We start from the raw sequence: 20,917 nt of genomic DNA, 5'->3' as shown, positions 1-20,917 counted from the left end.
AAATGTTAATTCATATTTTTCATTTGATGAGTTTTGGGAATTTTTAACCCCTCATGTCTGTTAGATTGATTAAAGGCCTAAACGAAAAAATATGAAAATGTGAATGAACGGCGCCACCTGCCGATCTATAACAGTAAAAACACATTTAATTTGGCACAGAACCTCCTTAAAAACCGTAAGTAAAAGAGGGGAGTCGGAGGATAGGAAAGAAAAACGCTCACTTTTCAGATCCACCTACTTGTTGGTTTACATGAGGTCATGTGTGGGTTTTTTTTTTTTTTTTTTTTTTTTTTTTTCAAATAGAAACCTAACATTAATTTAACATTAAAAAGGAGGCCAAAGGCTTACATCTCACCATCCAGCAATTCAGTGTGCTCTTCAGAAACTTGATATTTTAATAATTCCTAGTAAATTATAGGCTTATTAGACTGTAAGAAAGTAGTATGGACTGCCTAAATCAGAGCAAGTTTATAACTTTATATGGAAATATTTTATAGGCCTAGGGATGCTGATAGGGAAGATCATGTTTATAAGTCTGTGAATGTGCATGATAGGTATGCAATTAAAATGCCCTCGGGGATCTCAGGGTGTAGGATGGATGGATCTTATAGCGCCGAGCCTGTTATTAAAGTCAAAGGGACTCAATCGCCTCCAAGTTAAAACCCCGACACATGCATTCTCTTTGGCTTAACTCACACGTGCTCGTCGTCCCGGTAACTAAAAGGACGACGACTTGAATGAAAGAATACGTTTCACAGTGGGTTTCTAGATAATGTGTTTTCTCACACTAGAGACGAGTACCAGTCCAAATTATAAGTAACGGTCATATGCGTCGGCAGAGTCTTGGCAAAACCACTGCTGATTAGTGGGGAAATTAAAGCCTTCACAGCACTGTACCCAACCCTGCTGCCCGCCTGCATGCCTGTATTTGGGAGAAGAGACACGCCCACCTTAATAAAGACTGGACCTTCTCTCTTCCAATTCAGACAAAAGGAGAGGGGGACAGATCCGCGGCGGCGCGCACTGAGCCGAGCATCTAAGCACCTTGGAGACGCCACGGGTTTGATCCGACGCGCAAGAACGCACCGGCCCACCGACACACACGCCCTCCAGATCCACCTGAAGCCACCAAGCCGGTTAATTGTCCTGTTCGAAGGCCGTGGAAAGGGAGACTGAGCCCCGGTTCATTTGCAGCCAGAACACCGTGTTCCCATGATGTCATACCTGTGGATTCTTCTGTTAGGAAGCCTGCTGGCTACAAGCGCCAAGGCACAAGGTAATGATTTATTTCCAATTAATTCAGCCCAGTCCCTCAGCTGAATGCAAATATTTCTACTCTTTGCATGCCCATCGGATATCTATCTATCTATCTATCTATCTATCTATCTATCTATCTATCTATCTATCTATCTGTCTATCTATCTATCTATCTATCATTCTTTCTATCTGTCTGTCTGTATGTCTGTCTATTTACATGTCTTGTTTGTTGGTCATCTTCATCTCAGTCTCTATCTCTCTCTCTCCCCTCTTAATCCCCTCTGGCGCTCACCTATCTTTCTCTCATTCTGTCGTTACTCTCCTCGTTCTCTGCCGGTCTTCCTCATTACTCATCCATCTGTGTGTATGCGTCCGTGCAATTACCAGTCTGCCTGTCTTCCTGTTGGCGTGTCAATTCAGTTCACCTTTATCTGTATTGTCCTTGTTTTAATCTGTTCTGACTGAATGATTAAAAAAAAAAGCTCTGCGTTCTTTATCCTTACTGTGATTGCTCATGTTTTTTTACAGCCCAGACATAATCAGTGAAATAGGTGTGCCATGTAATGTGGCTACCTCATGTCTTTTTTGGACATGAGTTTTGGCACCCAGGGGTGTGGTGGACCCATTGTCTTTACATAAGGAATTGCCTTCCTCTTTTTCTCTTGCATCCCTCTTTTCTCCTTGGTTTATCTTTTTGATCCATGCTGCTTTTCAAATCCTCCATCTTCATTTTGCTTCTCTGTATCTCTCATTCTTCGTTTTTTTTCCTTCCTCCTCTTCCTCTCCCTTCGTCTTCAGCCGGCCCGTGGGCCCCTGCCCTTCCCCGCGGCACATGCAATGATTTTAGAGTGTTCAAATGCGCAATAAAACTGACTCACTGTGACAAAACGGGACACGGACACTGGGAAAAATTAGAGGGAAAGTCAGGGAAATGCCAGAAGAAGATAAAAGAGAAATGTTGTAGCCGATTGAGAGAGAAAACAGAGAGATTTCCCAAGGAGAAACTGTGAGAGAGATAGTCAAGGAACAGCAGGCCTTATTGTCGTTATGCAAACAGAAATTCAGTTGAACGTTGGTGCACTTTGATGTGATCATGGGGTAATCTCACTCTACCGGTTCACTTTTTTTGACTGGACAAATCAAGAGAGAGGAACCACCCCCCCCCCCCCCCCCCCCCCCCCCCACACACACACACACACACACATGCACACACACACTTCCCTGTCTTTTTCTTTTTTTCCCACACACACTTTTTCTCCAGTTGCTAAACCTTAACCTTACTGTAGTGAGCACAGGAAATCTCAGTGGGTGTGTTTGCTGGCTTGCGTTTGCACATCTACACCAGTTCACAGTCACACTGAAAAAAGATGGGGTGCTAGGTCAATTGCATGTGTGCACATCATGCATGGTGTGTGTAAGTGAGATATGTAAAGGATAGGGAGTGTCTCAGTAACTAGATCCAGCTCCAGCTGTAGACAACACCCAACAACACAACTAGTTTCAGCGCCTTCCTCTCCCCCAGGGCCCTCAGCATCTGTGTGAGAGAGTGCACGGGTGGGTGTGGATGGGTTATAACTTTAATGTACAGAACATGTGGGAGTATGAGAGTGCTTCATTAATGTGAGTGTGGACATAAGTCAGCTATAGAACATGTGGAAGATGAAAGCCAAAAAAAAAAAGAGCTGTGTGATGTGTGCCAGGTGTGTGTGCGCAATATGTGTGTGCAGACTTGTCTGTGTTTACACCTTCATCTACCAGCACATAAATCACTCTTTTGGCGGATAAGTGAGACACACACACACGCACAGACACAGACACTGACACAGACACAGACACACACACACACACACACACACACACACACACAAACACATACACACACACATTCTCTCTCTGCTCCCATGGGGGCAGTTTTAAGGTGTGCATGATTGGGGTAAACACAGCCCTTTCTGTCCCAAAAACACACAATAGGACCATACCTGACAGAACAATGTGTTGTGGAGGTGTTGTTTTACACCTGACACACATGCACAGTTTCTGGTGTATCATTACAGGGCAAGGCTTGGTTAATTTTTAATTTATTATTATTTTTTAATCCTTTATTTAAAGAGGTGGTCTCATTGAGATTGGTGAGACCTGTGTCCAAAAAATAAACACATACTATTTAAGCATAGACAGACACACGGAAAGCTCACAGACAAACATGCATTATACATTTTCACATTTAAGAAAATAATGTGCAAGTGTGATTGCAAGTACATAAGTAAAACTTTTTAAAATGTTCCAGTGGAATAAGAGAATGTAACCTCATTACTGATTACACACACACATGCATGTACATGCATTATTACTCATTCAACCACAACAACAGGTGATCTCACACAATGTCACAGCTGGGAACCAGAAGAGTCAGAAAATGAAGTCGTTCCTCTCCCTTTGGAACTGATAACATTCCTCATTCCTCAGACTCTAGTTTTTGTAATGTGACTGTGCAGCGTTGTGCATTACACAACTAGAAGTGCAGTAAATTTAGTCATTTGCCCTTTTGTAATTTTCAAAACAAAAGGTGAATGTGATAGACATGTAAAGAAGTTCAGTTTTTTATTATCAGTATTACCAAGGAAGTGAAGTTCAGTCGCCAGGGGAAACAGTCCCATTAAATGTCACTGTTTAGATATCCAAACAGCAAGTGACAGCACCATTCCAGCCCTAAATCCTCCACTGAAATGTGTGAAACATGATATACTGCATATAACACTTTAAGTGCGATCTTCATGCTGTATTGGCTGTTGTCATAGTAGCTCACCAACATGAGGTAACTTGCTGAGAGTGCTTTCTTATTTAACAAAAAATATAAACTGTTCACAAGAAGCTCAAATTTTCTGTTTTTACTTTACAGTACTTTCACATATGTTCAAAAGACCGACTGTGCAAGGGTCTTTAATTTTAATCACACAAGCCTTATTCCACATGAGCCCTGATTTTACCTTTTTTCAGAACAAATTTTGTTTTCTGAAAAGAGGTGTTTTTCTTTTTCTTTTTCTTTTTTTTTTTGAAGCATGCTGGTGCATGCAGAGTGCCCACTTTGGCTAAGCTGATGCCCATATTAGTTGAGTATTCCAAGCGATGTCACAATCATGTTTGCTGGAATACAAAGAACAGGGAAATGATTACAGTGGGATCTTACAAGGGGTGTTTTCATTGCTTCAGCAAAAAAAAAAGTCAATTTGTCTTCAAACAAACATTTTCCTGATTAAAGGTACAGTCTTGGTACCAACATTACATTCAGTAGGATGAACATTAAGCTGAACTCTCATATAGAGTCACTTTTGCACCACGCTTTTTGGTATAGATCACATAACACAATGAAGATGTTTCCTGTTTGTTACCAGCCACTCTTTGCTTCAAGAGACATGTATACCAAGTACAATGGTGAGTTTGAATTTATAAGAACTGGCATGGGATTCTGGTTAGATTAGAAGATTGATTGAAAAAGATTGACTCTCATGTCTATGTACTAGATATAAAGCCACAACTGGCAACCTCTTAGTTTAGCATAAAGACTAGAAACTGGGGAAAACCAGAGATGACCAGGTAACGCCTGAAACGCCTTGTTACTTTTGCACTTTAGTTTTTGTGCAAATTAAACAAACAAGATATCAGGTGTTCGTTTGTAAGCATTAAAAGTGTTGGTCAGCAGATTTTGTTTCCCTTGGACAGAGCCAGGCTAGCTGTTTCCCTCAGAGTCTTTACCAAGTCTTTGTGCTAAGCTAAGATCACTGGCTGCTAGCTGTAGCTTCATGTTTGCTGTACAGACATGAGTGCGGCACCAGTCTTCTCATATATTTCTTGGCAAGAAAGCCAATAAGCGCTTTTCCCAAAATGTTGAACTACTACTTTAATAGAATTCTAGATTTCCTTTTGGCTGTATACTTGTCTTTTAGGTTCAGTCACAAGCTGTTCTCTCTATCCGATGATTCAATAAATATTAAAGAGAGAAAGATGTCTGTTTATCCATCTATCAAACCATTTTACTAGTCTGTAAAAGAACACTATAACTAACAGTATTATATTTTCCCACATGTGTAATCTGGTCTGACTCAAGAGTGTTCCTCTGGGGACCTTTTTTCGGTTTAACACTGCACATGCTGTACAGTCCCATACAATAGCGTGCAGCCATGTCAGAGACACACAGATGACTCACCAGCCTCAAGGGAAAGCAATGGCAGAAAAACAGAGGGAGTAAAGAGTTTGGGAGAAAGAAAGAGAAGAAAGACGAGAGAGAGACTTAAAGACAAAAAGAGAGGAAGGGGAGGAGGGGAGAGAGGTTTGGATGTGCTGCACTAACACAAAACAGCACACCGCTTACTCAGTGTGAGAGTGAAAGTGAACTTGTGCGTGCACGTGAACTTTACGTGTGTTTGAACATGTGGTCGTTTAATACGTTTGGACTGAAAGGGAAGGAGAAGGTGTTTTATAAGTTTGTACGCACGCATGTGTGTGTGCGCATGCAAATTGGGGGTTGTGGGGATGTGTATACGAATGTGGTTGTAACAGACGTTGCTAGAGGAAGTGGCAAATCGATAGATGGGAACAAAATGTTCCATAGAATGGTGACAGAAAGAGAGAAAGTTTGTGTGGCGGGGGGGCAGTCTCTCTCTCTCTCTCTCTCTCTCCCTCTGCCCCTCTGCCCCTCTGCCTCATTTCCACGTACACCGCAAACGAGAACATGAGCATAAATACAAACACACACATCACACGTAACTTCAATCCTGGTCTGACAAATCAACAAAAGATGTCAGCGGGAGCTTAATGGGCACTTTTGCACTGTTTTTAGTGCATATTTATGTGCATATTTATGTTTGTTTTCAGTGAACGAGTAAGACACATGAGCTGGAATCTAATCTTATTTCCACCTCATTACTTTGAATGGCGTGCTGCAGTGCATCTTAGATAAAGGCAGTGATTTCCAAGGAGACCATGAAGATAGTGAAACAGAAACACCTTGTGCAAACATGTAGTCACACATGCCCTCCTGTTTGTTAAGCGACAAATGCTTTTTAAACCTGACATAAATCATTGAGGGCACTGATCAGTGTTTATTTTGGATGCTAAGGTGGTGCAGTGGCATTAACTGGAAAAACAGGGAGTGAGAAAAACAAAGAGTGCTTGGTTTTGTCACTGTGCAGGATTGTCTGCGTGTCTGATGTTCATTTTTCAGTGCATGTTTAGCCATACTTGTTTACACTTGCATTTTTTTCTGGTATATGAATGTGTGTGTTTGTGTGTGTGTGTGTGAGGCGAGCCTGGGTGTCACCGGTGCAGCTCGCCTCTAGAGAATATACAATGTGATGGAAATACTTCAGATTCATTGTTCAGGCCGCTGTCCCTCAAGGCATCACTGACTGATACAATCTCACTTGGCAAATAAAGTGATCCTTCATTGGCAATTTGCTCAGCAATGGATAACTGCTAAAAAGGTGGTGAAGTGTTTTATTCCATGTGAACTTATTAAAGAAGAGAGTTATAGTCCTGAGAAGCAAAGTCCTGGTGACTCTCATTGCTTTCTGATATGTTATTTCTTTCAATTTCTTATGTTGGCAGCATTTTGGCACCTGTCCTGCCTTCCTGTGCATTTCTTTCCCACTCAAGCTATCTTATTACAGTTGAAGGCTTGAAGGAAAGCCTCACTCTACCATGATTTGTAGACGGCTATATCTCTTAGTTAAAGGTACTTGTATTTGGAAAAAGGCACTGCCCCAGTGAACTAGCATCAGGGTGCTGCTGAAGTCAGCAGAACAAAAAAAAAAAAAAAAAATCAAGTCAGAGCAGTCAGTTTGCTGTTTCAGCTTCTCACATTCAACAGGGGAATGTCACAGCACTGGCTGAAATGCACGCACATGCACACACCATGCCCATCTCACACACAAAATGACAAAGACATGCTCTTTGTATTTTCTCATTAGTACAGAGTTGCAATGCCAGTCCTGAGGTCGAGACTTCATATGATGTCGAGGCAGGTCAGAAGTGATTGATGTGTCTGTCATCCAATTGCGGCAGAAGCGTTAACATCAGGCACCAATCAGGCCAGGGTGTGGCTCTGTGTGTGTGTGTGTGTGTGTGTGTGCGTGTGCGTGTGCACGTGTGTGTGGTAATACAATGCATGACATCTTGACAACCATTTAGACAGATGATTTTAATGATTTTAAATTACAACAGATGGATTAAGGCATGCACTTTTTAATAACCAATGCTTACACTAATCACTACCACTCTTTATGTTTTATTGCTCTATTTTATTTTATTTAATTTTAGATTAGATTTTTAATATTTGGGCTTTTTTTGCAAATAAAGAGTAGAAGACACAACATAGGCAATATAAAGAATATCAGGGATGTTGTCAAGTTGCAGGAAGAATTCCCTTTGAGACACTGAGACGGATTTTGGGTTGCCATGGCTGCTTCTTTTCTTCTTTTCAAAAAGAAAATGATAGTTGCACAGACTTCTGTCAGCTGTGTGATGTTTACTTGAGCACCAGGGTTTCAGGACAGCCCCTTATTTATTTATTTTTCCTGCTTTTTTGAAATTGATATGTCCTAGGAGTCAGTGCATCACTGGATGTGTGCTGTTTTTTAATTATTCTGTTACTTTCCTCTTCCACACATCTCTGTGTAGACGACCTGGGCCCAGTTGAGGAGACAGCAGCTCCTGAGATTGAAGCCCCTGAAGAAGTGACGGCAGGGGGGCACGGAGGACCTGAAAGTGACGATCAAACTGACCTTACAGCAGAGGTGAGGAGAGGGTATATCTGTGAAAATCAATTATTTAAAAACGTACCTAGAAAAAGGATAATGTAAAGCTGAGTAATGTCGATGTGGATATGGATAGTAGGTTATTTTCACAGTTTGGGATACAGTGACATTGTAAACTTTGTGGTGCGTAGCTAGACTGTCATCTAGTAAAGCTCACTGAGGTCTGGAGAAAATCAAATTCAAAATCCTTAGGCAGTCATATGATAAGTTAAGACATCACTGGTTGAAAAATGTTATTGTTAGTTCTTCATGTTAGTTCTTGGTTGGATATAGAGGGTTTTATGTGGAATAAATTAACTGGCTTGAAATGTATTTTTTGTGTGTGGAAGTTTGGAGCTTTGATTTTCTGGAAAAAATCATAATGCGAAGATACTTTCAACTGATGTCAATCTTGTCCCAAATGCAGGATGTACCACAAACTGAGGGTGAACCTGAGTCTGCTGAGCCTGCAGCCGAAGCAGAGGAACCAGAGACTCCTGCAGCTGAAGATGCTGAACCAACGATTCCTCCTCAGGATGACACAGAACCAGCGATTCCTCCTCAGGATGACACAGAACCAACGATTCCTCCTCAGGATGACGAGGAACAAACGATTCCTCCTCAGGATGACGAAGAACAAACGATTCCTCCACAGGATGACGCAGGATTAACCACTCCTGCAGTCGGGGATGCAGAATCAGTGGCTCTCGTAGATGGAGATGGAGATGGAGAAGTAACGACTCCTACAGCAGGAGACATGGAAGCTGAAGCAGCTGCAACAACAGAAGGTTATTAATAGGAGTCTAAATACGAACATTTTGTGTGCTTATTACAAATAATTACTCTGACGCATACACACTGTTGCCCAAAAAGTTGGAATAAAATATATTTTACCTCTTCTCATGAAATGATTGTGACAACTAAAACATAAGTTTTATAATGAAGGGCTCCTTTTAAGTTCTGCATTTGTACCTGTGTTAAACACTGTAGCAAAGCAACCCATAACAGCCCATGCTTTAACATTCTGGGTAAACAGGTGATAAAAACACAAATCAATCAGCCAACACTTGCCTTCCTCTCTGTTTTGTTTCCCTCTTCTGTCCAGAGCCAACAACTGAACCACAGGCTAACGATCCAGAGGCAGAACCTACTGAAAGCGCTGATACAACACTGGCTCCGACAGAGGTCAGTAGCAATTTTTAAAAAGTCTTATATAAGATAGTAGTCTAACAAATCTCCACATTCCAAACAGAATTATATATGATAACTGGCATTCAGTATATAGCACAGATATCACAGAGGAGCTGCTATGCTATTGAGAAGTTATGGTGTCCTTTCTACATGTTCATATACATTTTTAATAGAATGGATCTGATGAAGAAGCCGGACCAGGGGCAGATTCACCTGTAGAAGATAATCAGGAAGAAACTGATCAAAAAGAAAGTGATCCAGCTGCTGCTGCAGAGCCAACAAACATTGCTGAGGAAAGTGTAGTACCAAAGGTCGCAACTGGAGTGGGGGCTTCTGACAAAACAAGTAAGAACACACGTGCGTATGCATAATCTCACATACGTGCAGTCACAAATTCAGGCAAAAAATGCTGGTTTCACCCATGTGGTTTAGATCCCAGAGTTACTGATGACTTCACAGATTTACATGCTTGGTTCAATGTTTTGTCTTTTTTTGTTTTGTGTTTTTTTTTCTTAATTAAGCTGTAGCAGATTAGAGCCCCGAGGGCCATTGATAAGAACCAATGAATGCTAAGACATTTTGGACAGTGTATGTTACCTGTAGGTGTGTACACCAATTAAAACTAATGCGGCCTAATGCAGCAGGCTCGCAAAAACTCCCACCTTCATGAAGGCTATAATGATCACATGTTTTAGAGAACTGTTGATTCAGCTGTGGAGGATGTAGTTTGTGGTGTTGCTTTTATAATGCATTATACTGACAGATGTTTCTATTATTTTGCCCACCACATTCATGTCAGTGAGGGTAGTTTAAATAGCAGAAACACGGTCATGTAAAATGTGGTATAGTTATAGTGATTGAGTGTATGTCCAGGGATATAAGCACACAAATCTATAAAAGAGTTGTAAAGAAAGGTGACCACAGATTGTTATCCTGCTTCTCCACTCATTTGTCAGGTTCTTCCTTTAATTTGTCACCAATTTCCAAATTTCTCAGCCACTTTTCTGAAGTCTTGCTTCAGCTAAACAAACCACCAAGGCTCATCACAGATAATTGCTTATAAGTATGACGCAGAAGTTCTTTTCATCATACAAGAGCACATTAAGACAGCATAATTAAAACCAGTGTATATCAGTAACTACAGTAACAATGAATCCACAAAAAAAAAAGCTGACCTGAGGAATTCATGCTTAGAAATGTTAACTCCTATATTTTAAAACACACTAACATAACAGAGTAAGAAAATAGGCTCTGAGTAGTGAATAGGTTGAAAATCACTGAACTGCATGACTTGGAGTGTTTGGAGATGGGACATTTCAAGTGTCTGAGGTAAGCTGACTTCTCTTGTGTATTTCCCCCAAACTCTGGATCTGCTACAGCACTACCTGTTCCTGAGCAACCATCTGAAAGTAAAAAGATTTGAAGAATGTCATTTTAAAATGTTTTTTTTTCTCTCAAGACCAAAACCATCTGAAATGTATCACTAAATACAGTATTTCAGAATGTATTAGACCTCCACTGTCCTCATTTGACCCAGGAATGTCTATTAAATTATTGTTGTCATTATTTTTATTATCATTCATTTAAAAAAATGTACATGTCCTCTTCCCATGAGTTATCATGTACTATTTTGCCTCAACTCCCTATTTTCTGAACAAATTAATGAGAAACAGATGTGCAAATCAGAGAATACAAATCATTTAGGAAGGTTACGAGATTTGGCCCATAAAATTTTACCTCCTAAACTGTGTGTGGTATGGTTTGAGTAAGGAAACCTCCCAAATGACCTCAGTGAGATTTTATCACAATTGAAATGTCCTCCTCTGTTTTTTAACCTCATCTATAATTGTATTCTCTTCTCCATTCTCTCCTCTCTCTCTCAAATTTGAATTTGAGGAAAGTCATTCAGAGGAGAAGATGACAGAGAAGAGAGAACATACAAGCTACAGCCAAGCTGTGAAAACAAAAGGAAGGCGAGATAAGAGCAAAAGCAAAGTGGGAATAGTAGAGAGGAGAAAGTGTAAATGGAGGTTAATGGAAAGGCCAGAGCTGCATAAAAGAAGAAAAGCTGGACAGTAGATAGAAATGAACATGGGAGAATCTGAATATTGTGACAAACTTGGCTCATAATAATGTGTCATTGCTTACTCATCACACATTCATCTATGAAAAATAGTTCTTTACTATGTGAGCACAAATTACCGTATAGGTCAGTGGTTAATTATGCCTGTGAGGTTCTGTCTGCCATAAATTAATTCACTGATCCTACCTCGCCCTGCCCAGCCTGAAAGTTCTTTGTGCTCTGTGTCATACATGTTGTATAATTCACTTGGGTTTTCCCCCCACTGAACATAGGGTCAGGGTAGGGTATTGTTCCTGACAGATAATATCCTTTAATCTAAGTCAACACTAGTTCACCATCACACCCTTGGAGCTGGTAGTGTTTCAGAGTGCTTATTGAGGACACTTCTGCAGGGCATTAACTAGGGACCATTAGGGTCTGAACTCAGTAGGGCCTCTAGGCTGGCTGATATCATTAAATAGTTGAACATCAAACGGTGCAGTATAGTTAGAGGCACATGTTTTTGGTTAACATCTGGAAGATATTCCTGTTGGGTGGGACGGTGAAAGGGGAAGTGCCCTACAAGGATTAATATTGCATTTCTGTCACAGATGCAGAACATGGCTTAAACTTGGAAGATGCTCTGTCAGACAGCGACCTTACGGACAACGACCAACAGCATACAGGAAAGAGCCGCAGTTCAAACCCTGGGGGTTAGTAACGACTAATATCAATTACTGCTGATTTTATTATTGTAACCAGCAGCTGAAAATGTCACAAGTAAATAGGGATGTGCACAAGAACCTTTGGGAACACAGTTAACAATACAAACAGGCACTGGTGATGGGATAGTTCAGTTTTGGAAAATGAAATGTACTGTGTTTCCCAGTTACCACAATCTCATGGATGCCTTTTTTATCACTCTGTATGCTTTTTGAAAATATGTGGAATGGTGAGATTAGCCTTGTTTATCACAGTGTCTAGAGGTCCATGGGATCAGCTTCATCTCCACGTACAACATAGAGGTTTTTCTAGTTTGTGCTTGCATTTTTTGCCCCAGGTCTTTTCACAAATATAAACATGATTGGCTGGACTTACACACCTAAACAGGAAATTGGCGGGATATTGGATATGATGCAGTGTCTTTGTAAATGATGAAAAAAGGTATTTTATGAATATGTACATTATAGCACGTGACAGTCTTTTGACAAATTGTATGTTCTTGTCTTATCCGAGAAACACAGCTAAACGAACCTGTAGATATTAATGCTCAGAGCTAAGGGAGGCTAATCTCACCTTTCAGCATTTTCCACCTACATACAAAAAAGGTATTTAAGAAGGTCTCCTGCCTCTATTCATGGCCATTTCTGTTAAAACTGGCATCAAGTCTTATTATTTAGAACATTAACACTGCCTTATGAACAATGGCATCAAATAGCATTTTTTCCCCAAGCGGCTCCTTTCAGGTTTCACCCTTTATTCCCCATCTGAAAGCTGATTCATCTACGTTGGTGTAATCATTATAATCTAGTGAAAGGTGCTGTTCTTGAGTGCTGTGCTATTAGCAGCTTTGTCAAGTCGAAGCAGGTAGAGGGCAGCCATGATGTCACAGGCGTATACAGACAAGCCGCACATAAGCAGATAACGGGGTTGTTTGCATATGGATCGAATCAAAGACCAGAGAAAGAGACAAAGAGGGCGTTCCTCTCCATCAGATATTTTATCTCTCTGATATTATAAAAAGCATCTCTGTTAGCGTACAAAAGACATAGTTCATTGAGAGTGTGTGTGTGTGTGTGTGTGTGTGTGTGTGTGTGGGTTTCCAGACCGGTTAGGACAGAAACTCTAGACCTCTTAATGCCTCTGAGGCATAAACTACCACCAAGAGAATAATCTTGCTCCTTGCTTCTTCTCTGCAATTTCTGTCACAGTGTTTCACATACATCAACACATTTATATGATATTGCATTTTTTCTCCATGAACTTTTAATCACTTCTCTTGTTTTCTTTCTCTTTTTAGCAAATGCTGCTAGTGCCACAGGCGATGGTAAGGCCTTCTTTGTGTTCGAAATGGTCAAAATGCGCATTTAACAAAATAATAACATCACGTCATCTTCATTCCAAATGGCACAAATCTGAATCAGATACAGACGTAGCTTTGCAGCGACAGCACTCATAGTGGAGCTCATGTATCTCTGAAAACTGGTGAAACACACAGGATATTACTGGCATGCCTCTGACAATAAAAACAGGATACAAGACTCTGGGAAAAATGCCTCCTCCCTATTGTTTTAGTTCAAACAATGTTCGAAACTGGTCTTCTTTAAGTACTTTACTATGAATTCTTGAGTGTAGTCACGCTACAGCTGTTGAAAGTGCTCCTTCTGAAGCTCTCCCACACTGGAGTTCTGTCCCTGACTGTTAAACTGGATTTAAGATACAACAGAATGACAGGTGCATGCTTGTGCCTGTTTAAATAAACAGCTCCATGTGTCACCTTTAGTGTGTAACTCCACTGGTATTCATTTGCGAATCAGTTTTCTTTTTACCATTGTTATTCCAAAGATATTTATGCATTTACCATAATCCATGGCTTTTACAACAGTTTGAAAATGGTGCAGTTTCATGTTGCTAAAAGTATTTGTGTGTTCTCTGTTCTAAACAGCAGACAAGCCTCAGACCAAAGGTGAGTTATCATTCTTCTCCTTTTTGTTTTGAACTCATCTACCCACCCACCCATCCATGCATTCCCATAAACATACCTGCAGTCTAAGCGTTGTGCTGTTGTCTTGTGTTATGCAAGAGCCCTAGGCCTAGGCAAGGTATAAGTTCATGAATGACAAGTTCAGGCAAAAGGAGGCAAATAATGATAGCCGTACCTTTAAGTGGCAGGATTTAACTAAGTGACTGAAATTTGTAATGGTAACTGTATTAAAACTTATGCTTGTGTATTATAGGAAAGGCTAGTACGGCTTGGAGATGTGGAAAAATGAGTTTTATGATAGTCAGTGAATCTCTTTTGCTGATTGTTTGTGTTCAACTGTGTAAGTATTAATGGATCAGTTTGTCTAGTACCTCACACTGCATGAGAACGGGTCATAGTGTTAATTATTCAAAAACCACTGCAAAGTAATAATATAAACTTAATTAGACATAGATTTATATATAGTAACATAGGTAAGTGATAAATCTTGATATATTGACAAGATCTACTGTAGGTACCAAGTGTTTGACCTCTGACTTTAGCCACATAGCACACAGTGAAGAGATAGGGGTTGTGGCTGCTGACCACATGGTTCTCATACATTCCCATAGATTTCTATTTCCATAGTGGATCCTGTCTTTTGGTTTATCTCTCTGTGGTTCACACTGTATTTGTGTGTGTGTGCATGTGTGTGTGCTCGCGTGTGCGTGCATGTGTGTGTGTTCATGCAGTCTTTTTACACCACAGAAACTGGTGTGTCAGTATTGTTTGTTCTGCATTTGTGCACATTCGTGTTCATACGTGTCTGTGTCTGCGCCCACCTTTACTTCCGTTTACTGACTCACTACGTTCTTCTGTTTTATTCCACTTAAATTCACTGACTCATTCCTCTTTTTAATTCATCATGAGTCACGCAAGTTCTCTGACTGATGGCACTTCTTTGTTTTTCCTCACCTTTAACGTTGTTCATCAAAGAATTTTCTGTACTCTTTCATTCTTTCTTCAGCTGTTGACTCACCCATTAAATCCCAGCATCCCTTTTCCTCTCCATCTCCCTCCCTATTGTCACTTCAGCATATCCTGCCATTATTACTCTGTCTTGTCTGAAGCCACTGCAGGAACAATAAAAAGGTTTTAGAGCAGATGTAAAGGAAAACAATGAGGAAAAACAATAGCACAGTGCAGCTTCAGAGTATACAATCCGTTTGCTCTGCCTCATAATCTAGTCTGTACTCCGCTTTGAATACTGCACTTAGTACGTGTAGTTTAACTTGGTGTAGATGCTTCCTTACATCTGCTATTTCATGTGTTAAATCTGAATTTTATCAGTAAGCAGAAATACTTATATACTAATACTAATAAAAAAAAGGTTATATCTTGCTTAATTAAATCGGTTTGTGCTTGTTAGTTACACCAGTAGAAAGCAAATAATTGAGGTATTTGTTTTAGAACTACTTGTAATGGGGTATTTTTAATGGACATCAAATATTTATCAAAATTGTGATGATCATCGTAGGTTCTCTGTGCTTGTTTTCTGTAAAAGGCATTTGCTGTATGCTATGACATAGCATGAAAACTATTCAGATGGTTGTTGTCATAGTAACTGGGTGACAGGTGCACACAGATTTATGCTATCACTGTGAATGCGTTCTTTTAGTGGTCTAAATTATGGGATAGACAAGTGAAAAGGGAATCAGAAAACCTTGGGAAAAGATGATGCATCACTCCCTCTTTCCCGCTCTCTTACACACACACATGTGCGCACACACACACAGAATGCACACGTCATTGAGCTGAATTGCCGTTCATTATTTCAACTGCATAATGGCACCCCATGGTGACACTGAACATTACAATCTCCGTATGCAGGTGTTACACTGAAAAACATTCAACCCAGTAGAGTCACATCTGTATCATAAAACGTGCTCGTACTAATATTTTTAGGTTTCAAATGGTATTTTCTTATGATATGACAAAGTTGATTATGCATTTGCAGCTCTGATGTTTGTTTGTTTGCTTCCTGCAGAAGCCAGCTCCAGCTCTTTAGCAGCCATCCTGAGTGGAATTGGTGTGGCTGCTGTGGGAGCAGTAACTGGATACTTCACCTATCAGAAGAAGAAGCTCTGCTTCAAAAATAGACAGGGTAATTAACTGGCTGACTACTTAGCTAACCAAAGAAAAATCCAAATAACACAGTACCTGTACACAGGTATTACCTGTACACAGGGCTTAGTATTTGTCTAGACTGTGCAAAGCTTATACAAGAAATTCCTTTTGAACCTGGATTCTTAAACAGTTACAAGCCAAGATTTTGTTGTTTTATTGCCATTTGGTTTCAAGTGGTCACAACTTGAGCCTAACTTGATTTACTCAGCTTAAGTCAAGACACATTACAACTTCAGATCCTTTAAGAATCAGTCCTGCAGGAGACCGCTGCACATAGTTGACTTATTGCAGAATCTCAGCCTTAAGCGAAGGCACCGGCAACTCTAACACATTTCTTTAGCAGGGCTAGAGTGTGAGAGGAGTGGTGTATGTGTAAGTAAAAAAAAATCACAAGTTTTGGAGGTCAGCAGTCCTTGTTTGAGACTAAGCAGACTCAGCTTTATCAGTTAGTACGTGTTGTCAATTACAGCCAGCTCACACACACACCCTGCATAGCAATACTGCCAATTCAGCGTTGTTTTCATTTACAGTCAACACGAACAAGAGGCCATTCAGCTTTTCAGTGACACCGGGCAAATGTCAAATTCAGAATAAGGATTATACTGTGAATACTGACAATATCTAGTATTTATCAGTGTTCTATATTTGCATACACACAAACTGTAGAATTTCATTTACTTATTTCTCTATGGACTTCTCAAACAGCTCAGTCTGTATTAATGAAAATAAATGATTCTCCTTCAGATGAAATCTAGAGGGTGAGAATTGTAATTGGTAATGTCATCAGCATGTACAGCCCAGAGCTGCTCTGCTGACGATAAATGGGAAGTCCTGACTGCACAGTTATGAATATTTTTGCACGTTTACACCAGAAAAAATGAAACAGATTTTCATGGTGGTGATGAAAAGCAATTAGAGCCAAGAAATATTAACATCCTCAGACACTCCCCCCCTGGGTGCTCTCACTGTCATACTTAATTTATGGTCAGTTGAGCTGTATAGTTTCACAATTATAGAGGAGGGATAAATCCCTCTTTTATCAAATTTGCCAGAGGGGACACCATAAAGTGATCTATGCTAATGAGTAGGAAAAGGAGTTAATTAGCTAAATGCTTGTGAAATTCAAATTGACGTGACGTCTTGTCTGCTTCACTTTGTCTGTCTGTGTTTTTTGCATATAACTGACTCTCCATCTCTGTGATTAGAAGCGGATCCAGAAGCTGCACGCAAAGCTGATGCAGCAGAGGCTCAGTCAGATCCCCAGGGTATGAAACAGACACACACATTCATAAACACATCAGATACATTATAAGAGGTGTTTTGACCTCTACAGTGTATTTTTTTTTCTTTTTGCAGTCCTTAGCAACCTGCTGAACTCCTCCTAGACCAGCAATGATCACATGACTGTCTGAACCAACTACAGTCAAGCAAAGTGGCAATCTCACTGTTAGGCTCTATCCTCTGTAGAGCTAAATTACTGTGAGGCCCCAGAGTAGGGCTGTGTGTGTGTTTCTGTCTGACTGATTGTGTGTGTGTTTCTGCCTGACTGATTGTGTGTGTGTGTGTGTGTGCGCGCGCGTGTGTGTATGTTTGAGTGCGCAAACATTTGTTCATCCTTGAGTGTATGTGCATATAAGTGGGGAAAAACGAGTTAGATAAGAAAATGTAAGTAAATATCCTGTATGTGAACCTTAGGGGTTTTATGATTGTTACAGTGTAGGAATTTGTTGGAAAGATTGATCAAAATTTCTACTTTAAACCAAATTCAAAAGTTTTTTTTTTGTTTTGTTTTGTTTTTTGTCTTTTCAGACGGACCATTAAAGAGATTCAGTCTCAAAGTATAACCATGAGATGGCTAACTTATAGAACTACCTTTTATATTGTTATTTGTATGGCTACCATCTAATTCTAGTAATTCAGTGTGAATAGAAACCAGTGACAATTTTTAATGTTGTAGACGTTTAACTTTGTACTGAATTCTTACATGTGAAATTTTTATTTCTGTCAATCCTGTCATTGCTTGAGCCATCCATATGATTTTGAAAATCCTCTGACACCCAGTCACTTAAGTAAAACCTATTTTTCATTAATTTTCAATACAATTATCTGCATTACAAACGCAGGATAGATGGATATCATGGGACCTCAATAAACACCATTTCTTGGATCCTGGTGAGGAATAATAGTATAGGATTAAAATCCCAGGATTCTGGGGATGTTCTTAAATTGGCCAATCTGCGTTAAGAGGGCCACTGATGTCACTATATGTGTGTGTGTGTGTGTGTGTTTGTTTGTTTTTTGATTGGTGAAGGGGCTTAGTTTTAAATCTTGCTGGGTCACCACCACTTCTCCTCAGTCAGTCAATTAAATGGAGATCAGTGAAATCTCTTATTAATCACTCAAAAATCCAAATAAAATAAATTTGATTTGAATCGTATCAGTTTATTTACCTATACCCCCCCCAGCCCCTAAACTTATATCGTCTAAATTTACTGAGGAGAGTTGAGGTGAACTCTAGTTCGACCCGTCGATTGAACAAATTCAAAACGTAGTAATGTATTAGACAATGTTCTGATGTAGCTTCTGTCAGTCTAGTTGTGATGCAGTAATTTCTTCTCTATAGTGCCTTTCACTGACACAGCCTGGCTTGACCAATTTACAGACACACTGAAGAGATCAGGAATGTTAAATGTGAAAACAGGCAAAATAGTAGATGAATGTATTAAAAGATATCTTAGAAAGAAGATTCAGGAATGTGTGATCTTTATTAATTCATAAATTCTCATTTTGGTGGTTGGAAATTCTTACCTTGAACTGCTTGCGCAGTAACAGCTTATTGTAACAGCTGCTACATATCTGTTCTCACCGGGCCAATTTCATGTCTTATTTCCAGTACTTTTTTGATATGATATTGCATCCAACGCTGTTTCAACAACCTCTGTTAATTTCAGCAGTAACACTCTCCTCACTGTGTCTCTTTGTTTGAGCAAGCCAGTTGCTGTCACAGTGTTTTGTTTTCGTTTTTTTTTTTTGTATTGTTCATATCTCCACATTACAAACACCATTCACCTGTGATTTTTTTATATGAATTTAACATTTAGCAGTGGTGTCTCTGAGCTGACACAGATAATCTTTAGTCAGCTTGCTGGCTGTGGTATTTTGTGATTATTATTGTGAAATGCCGAAGCAGCGATACTACATTTAAAAAAAAAAAAAAAAAATCCCAACAGTTTTGCCCCTTTTTTTGCCTCTGTAGCACAAAAAAATATATTAACTTCTGAATGTCTTTTGTTGCCTTGCAGTTTTGTACCTGCTCTGCTCCCTTTAAACATAGGGTTATAGAGGTTGCATAGTGCTGCAGTTTATGTCAAGTGTGTTACTTGTAAAGCACCGTATAGCTGCAATACAGGACAGAGACTGTTGCTAACAGCCTAGCCTCAAGCTGAGAAATATTAATAATCTGTGATGTCACATATCAATTAATTCTACTGTATGAACTGTGGACTGGACACAGGGTCAAAATTCAGTTTGAATTGCCTTCTTATTCTCTAATCTGTCATAGACTCTGTGATAGACTGAATTTTTTTCTTCACACACTGCACAAGTGGATAGTGTGTCTGACATCTCTTACTATATCTGCTACGTTGGCATGGAGTGATAATGCACAAAAAAACCACTAAACAATAGTACAAGCTTTTAGAAATAGCCACTGATGCCTTCAAGACAGGTGATCCTCCTTTTGATGCAGTTCCCGTCTCCCTTGTGTGCTCCAGTGAGTGCAATGGGACTTGGCAAAAGCACAATCAGAAACCTTACTGGGACTGATTTGATGTGAAGGAGATTGAAACAACATTAAATCTCTTAAAATGGAACAAGGACTGCTGGTGTTTTGAGCGTCCACTCTACATTTAGTCCCAAGCATTAAGATTCCTTGTAAATACAAACTACTGGAGCGTAGCATCCAAACCAGAATGTAAACCAAGGGAATCGTCAACCTATTGGGTCCTGAAGTGCACTTCCCAGATAATGCTAGGGCATCAGTCGTGGCGCTGACCAGTCCTGCCTTACTCTGCCTCCTGAATATCCCAGAGAGGAAAAGAAAGAACGTGAAAGTGAAAAAAGCAGAGATGTGTTGCTGGTGATTTTAATAACAATCTCTATGGGAGAAACACTTTCCTATCCTGTATACATCTTGATTCATTAAACATATTTAGACACTTCATTTTTTATTTAGGCTAGTGTAAGACTCTCCCTTTTTATTTAAGTGTCCTGTGATTCTTTTTATTTTGTGTAGGAACTGTCTTCTTCATTTTTGTCATCTGGCACTTGTGTTGTTTCTTCTGGAATTGTGTAAATAATGTTTGAGGAGTCAATTAAACGTTTTCGTGGGAGTTGGTGTTTTATTCCCCTGCCAAATATCTTGTGTGCGTGTGTTTTTTTGTTTTTTACTATAATATTGCACAACTTTGTCACAGTAGGTCAGGTCTACTTTAGGCTTCACTGATCTTAAAGAATGATATTCAAAAACTGGTATTGGTTAAAAAGTATGTATATACATATATAATACATACATAAATTATTGTGTTTTCATCATTGTGTCATTAAGAAAAAACTTTTATGTAAAGTTTATGTGCCCACATGCTTTTGTCTCTCTCAGTTTGTGCCTGCAAGGTATTGGAAAGTCAATTAAAACTCAGGGAAAACCAAAAACAAACCACAATCATAAACAAGAACATGAAATGCTTG

The 20,917-nt window shown here is 39.7% G+C and overlaps 1 protein-coding gene across 7 annotated transcripts; it reads left to right on the top strand.

Annotated features, from left to right (window-relative positions):
• The first annotated feature begins 977 nt into the window (after nucleotides 1-977).
• si:ch211-39i22.1 (CD99 antigen-like protein 2) lies at nucleotides 978-19,417 on the top strand. Of its 7 annotated transcripts, none has more exons than XM_041057059.1 (11): nucleotides 978-1,276; nucleotides 7,933-8,048; nucleotides 8,476-8,836; nucleotides 9,154-9,233; nucleotides 9,413-9,596; nucleotides 11,913-12,014; nucleotides 13,322-13,348; nucleotides 13,970-13,987; nucleotides 16,032-16,148; nucleotides 17,377-17,436; nucleotides 17,528-19,417. In XM_041057059.1, exons 1-11 carry the CDS (start codon nucleotides 1,213-1,215, stop codon nucleotides 17,554-17,556), a joined length of 1,158 nt encoding a protein of 385 aa, XP_040912993.1. In that variant the 5' UTR covers nucleotides 978-1,212; the 3' UTR covers nucleotides 17,557-19,417. The 7 variants fall into 7 exon arrangements, with proteins under 7 accessions (XP_040912993.1, XP_040912996.1, XP_040912995.1 ...); XM_041057062.1 differs by having other exon boundaries at nucleotides 979-1,276; nucleotides 9,413-9,584; nucleotides 11,952-12,014; XM_041057061.1 differs by having other exon boundaries at nucleotides 979-1,276; nucleotides 9,413-9,584; nucleotides 11,952-12,014; nucleotides 13,967-13,987.
• Nucleotides 19,418-20,917: the final 1,500 nt, after the last annotated feature.

Source organism: Toxotes jaculatrix, chromosome 15 (genome assembly GCF_017976425.1).
Source record: "Toxotes jaculatrix isolate fToxJac2 chromosome 15, fToxJac2.pri, whole genome shotgun sequence".
In the NCBI taxonomy this organism is placed as follows: Eukaryota; Metazoa; Chordata; class Actinopteri; family Toxotidae; genus Toxotes; species Toxotes jaculatrix.
The sequence above is the reverse complement of the archived record's forward strand: the minus strand, read 5'-3'. Positions and strand labels throughout refer to the sequence as shown.

What these genes read in the sequence shown, in the direction of transcription:
- si:ch211-39i22.1 (XM_041057057.1), top strand. Translation starts at nt 1,213, where the DNA reads ATGATGTCATACCTGTGGATTCTTCTGTTAGGAAGCCTGCTGGCTACA. An exon ending in AGCAGCTGCAACAACAGAAG is followed by an intron (nt 8,837 to 9,153) that starts GTTATTAATAGG and finishes TCTTCTGTCCAG; the next exon opens with AGCCAACAACTGAACCACAG. An exon ending in AGACAAGCCTCAGACCAAAG is followed by an intron (nt 13,988 to 16,031) that starts GTGAGTTATCAT and finishes TGCTTCCTGCAG; the next exon opens with AAGCCAGCTCCAGCTCTTTA.